Source organism: Macadamia integrifolia, chromosome 2 (assembly GCF_013358625.1).
Source record: "Macadamia integrifolia cultivar HAES 741 chromosome 2, SCU_Mint_v3, whole genome shotgun sequence".
Taxonomy (NCBI): Eukaryota; Viridiplantae; Streptophyta; class Magnoliopsida; order Proteales; family Proteaceae; genus Macadamia; species Macadamia integrifolia.
Genome location: NC_056558.1, coordinates 13,853,822 through 13,857,793, shown reverse-complemented (window position 1 = coordinate 13,857,793; position 3,972 = coordinate 13,853,822). Strand labels below are relative to the sequence as shown.

At 37.1% G+C, this 3,972-nt stretch overlaps 1 protein-coding gene across 1 annotated transcript in view; it reads left to right on the top strand.

The window, feature by feature from the left end:
- The first annotated feature begins 3,469 nt into the window (after positions 1-3,469).
- The window catches only part of LOC122063757 (ubiquinol oxidase 4, chloroplastic/chromoplastic-like), a 26,240-nt gene continuing 25,737 nt past the window's right edge, over positions 3,470-3,972 (top strand). The window contains exon 1 of the mRNA XM_042627465.1: positions 3,470-3,518. Coding sequence (XP_042483399.1) covers positions 3,471-3,518 — 48 coding nt within the window. The 5' untranslated portion in view covers position 3,470. The remainder of the gene's footprint in view (positions 3,519-3,972) is intronic.

The window sequence follows — 3,972 nt, the reverse complement described above, 5'->3', positions numbered from 1 at the left end:
AAATAAAATAACAAAAAAAAAAAATCTAAATTTGAAGTCTATTTTGTACCCAAGTCTTTTCCGTTTACAATGCTTGGACAAACAGTTGGTGGTGGGGTGTTCTCATTCAGAAATAGTTATAGTCGGTTTGGATCTGATCAGATTGGGTATCCTTTAATTTTCCCCTATAATAAACACATAAAGAGTGTTTTGTTTAAGTGAATCAACAAAGCAAATCATAAAATTATAATTGTAACAACAATTACCTAGTGTAGTTGGTGAGCTGTGGTGTACAAAAATCTCATGCTCACTAGGAGGTCTCAAGTTCGAGCCCTCCTGTATATTACCTAAGTATCAATCACCTCCCCTCTACTTTAAAACCTATCAGCACCCTCCCCTAAAGTTGACAATGTTAAATGGTGAACTAAAAGACAAACTTACCCTTACCACTCATACCCTTACCACTCATATGAAGCCCTGAATCTAATATATTAAAAGACAAGAATACCCTCATCATCTCTAAAAACCCCCAAATTAACCTATTCAGTCGAATTTAGATTAGAGGAGGAGAGACTGTGCGGCGACCTGAGTGAAAGCTACGGAGATGGACTTTAATGGTGAAGATTAGAACGAAGATATATTCTTTTTCGGTAGAAGATTAGAAAATTAGTATGAAGGAAACCTTTCCAAGTTTTGTGTGATTCTTCTCCGTTTTGGGCTATGAAGTAGCACGCAAATTATGTAATATTCACTCGCAAATTCGGAAGTTTCGTGTTCATCTCCCATTTTTGTACTTACATTTCTTCTGTGAGCGTTGTTCACTAGTGTTTCGTTCGATTCACGTTCTGTTTCTGTTGCCCAGAATCTCCCTTGAACAGAATTGTTAAAGAGTAGTGAGAAATTGATTTGAAAATGTCAGTTTGGAAGGATTATCAATAGGTTTTCTGGAGGTCTATAACTGGTTAAAGTTTTCTAAGTGGTTTCTAAGGATGAGAAGACCCAAAACCGACCTTTTTGATGGGAGAAGGCTCAAATTGTCCCATTTTTTGCTGGGTATGGCGGCATTGTACTTGTTTTTTATAGTCTTCAAGTTCCCTCAGTTGTTAGAGATTGCTTCTGTGTTCAATGGGGATGACAGTCTTGTTGGTCAGGATGGATCAGCAGTGGGTGATGAAGATGCGGATATCAGCAAACCCTTCTTTAGTTATGTTTACAAGGATACTATTCACCGGAAGTTGGGAAATAATGAATACCAGAATGCATCACTAATGACTTGGAATGGGCCATTCCAGGATGAAATTGGAAATTTTCCACTTGTCAAGCCGCTTCGGTGCCGCTATGATCGTTTAACAGGTTATACTTTTGAGGCAAAGGAATTAGACAATGGCTATGTCTCTCGTTCAGCGGCTTTATTGGGTGAAGAAAACGATTCAGAAACCCTGGCTCAGATCGGAGAGAACTCTCTCTCTCCCTCTCATCGAAATTTAGCTCGAAGTTCCTAATCTGATCTGAAACCCTCGTTTAAGAGAGTTCTTTCTCAATGTCTCTCTCAAAGTTCAGCTCGAAGTTCCTGATCTGATATGATCTATAACGATTTAGAAACCCTTGTTCTGATCTTCAATCCCACTTGCTTCACAAACCCAAAAATGCAAGGGGAAGGTGTTTTAGAAATCTCTTAAGAAAATAAGGGTAATATGGGTATTAAAATATTTGTGTTAATCTGATTCATCATTTAACAGTGATAACCGCGAATAATTGGAGGAAAGTAAGCATCTTGGAACTTTAGGGGAGGATGCTGATGGGTTTTGAAGCAGAGGGGAGGTGATTGGTATTTAGGTATCATATAGGGGAGAGGAGTGTAATTTCCTTTGAAAAGTTACAATTGAGTTCCAATAATCAAACTTCAGGAGAGTTGTCCAATTGCTATGCTTATTAAATACCAGAACATTCAAAGCAATCAGTGTTGCCATCCCTTCATGAGTCCACCACAAGAACCAAAAGAGGAAATGTTGATATTCATAATTGATTCATCGTATAGAGGATTTCACATATACATGGAGCGTATTAATACAATGATAGATAGATTATGCATGTAACTGTGCTATTCAAAATCAAGATGCATTTGATTAATGACATAATCATAAATATGGTATGTTTGTGGGTGTTTTTAATCTGGTCCAAATATTGTTTGGATCCCTTCTTACTTTGGAAGCAGATGCAATATGAGGTACTACAATGGCGTTTAAATCTGCGAGAGCGGAAAGCAAACATCGATTTCTCAAGAGGTGAGTTTTCTTTCTTACTTTTAATTAATTAATTTTATTTTCTTTATTATTGGCTCTTCCCACTCCCCCTTTCTGTCGTACCGGGTTTATGGGGTTCGACTTATGATTGATAATAGTCCTTGGACCTCCCACATGTTCTTGACAAGAAGTTGAAGGAATTAAGATGATGCCTTGAATTTTTATTGGTAACACTCCCTTATTTTTCATAAATTATTGAGCAATCATTCAAGAAATTTGTTGAATTTGTGTGAAGCGAATTGCGTTTCATATGTTCGTGAAGCTGAATGGGCTCCTTCTTCTTTTTGTTTTTTTTTTTGGGGGGGGCGGGGAGGGGGGGGGAGGGTGGTGGGAGGTGGAGTTCTGTACTCTGTAGCGATATTTAATTTTGTGCGTGTTGTCAATATATACTAAATTGAAGACAATTCTTAGAAATGTGGTAACTTGTCTGTGGATAATCTGGATCTCAACAAGTTATAAAGCATAAATGTGTTGAGAGGTCAGGAACTTCTCTTGATTCTTTTGAAATTAGAAACAGAGATTGTCCAATTGTGTCAATACGCATTGTTAAAGATTTTCTTGGGAAAAAAATTTTGGTTTTAATTGAGTTGTTGACTTGTAAATTTTTTTCAAGGAATTCCTTTTCTTGTGTTCTATGTAGAAAATTTTGTAAGTCCAAGCAACAATTTTGCAAGATGAAGAAGAGAAGGTAGTAGCTTTCCTCAGAATGATGGGGAAGGAAGCAATGGGGATACATCCTCCAGTGCATTGGAGAGTTGGGCCATCAAGTTTGAGCAATCCGTAAATATCTTTCTCATGGTAAATTTTCTTTGCTTCTAGTTCTTTCTTCATTTTCATCATTTGCCAAAGTTGTTCGCATTTGTTCGGTGAAGAGTTGCCTATAATATGTTCTGTTACCAAATTTATCTCATAATACGTCATTCATGCTATTTGGTTCCTGATTTTTTATCATTTTTTTTTAAATGTATTATTCTTCAAAATTTTATTGCTGTTGAGGCTCTTGGATTCACTTGCAACTTGCACTCAGTTGTTTTAAAACCTAGGGAAAAAGTCGTAACATCTCAATTTGGTTTTGTAGATCTCCTATACTAACAGTGTGGCCTCAGTCCCTACCACGTCCCTATTTTGAGATTCTTGGAGGTTACCCTTATTCTTGGAGGTACATCTCAATGTACCGTGACCAGAATTATGCTAGGTTTTTTGTGCTGGAGACTATCGCAAGAGTTCCTTATTTTGGTGAGTGCTACAATTTCTAATTTATCATTCATGTGCCTTTATTGTTTATGTTTTTTTGGTTTGATGATTAGTGGTCTCTCAAAAGGGGGAGAAGAACAGTACCTCATATTCTGGAACCACCACTTAACTGTTGCTCAGATGTTAAGTAAAACTTTAATTTCTTGTCCTATGCTAAGTCTATTCCAACCATGAAAAGACTATTTTGATGGTCAACGAATAGGAAGGTTGGTGAGTGAGTCCAGAGATGGATCTTGGTTCCTGGTTTTTTATCGTTACTGATATCTTTGATGATTGGTGGAATCCTTTTTCAGATGTCTCTAGTTCTTCAAATCATTGTCAGTTTGGTCATTAACTAGCTATATTGCTGAGTAATTGCATGGATGTCAGGTTCTGAACATCATGCTGTATCATGCATAATAGCTATAACAATTTTTTTTTTTGGGGGGGGGGGGGG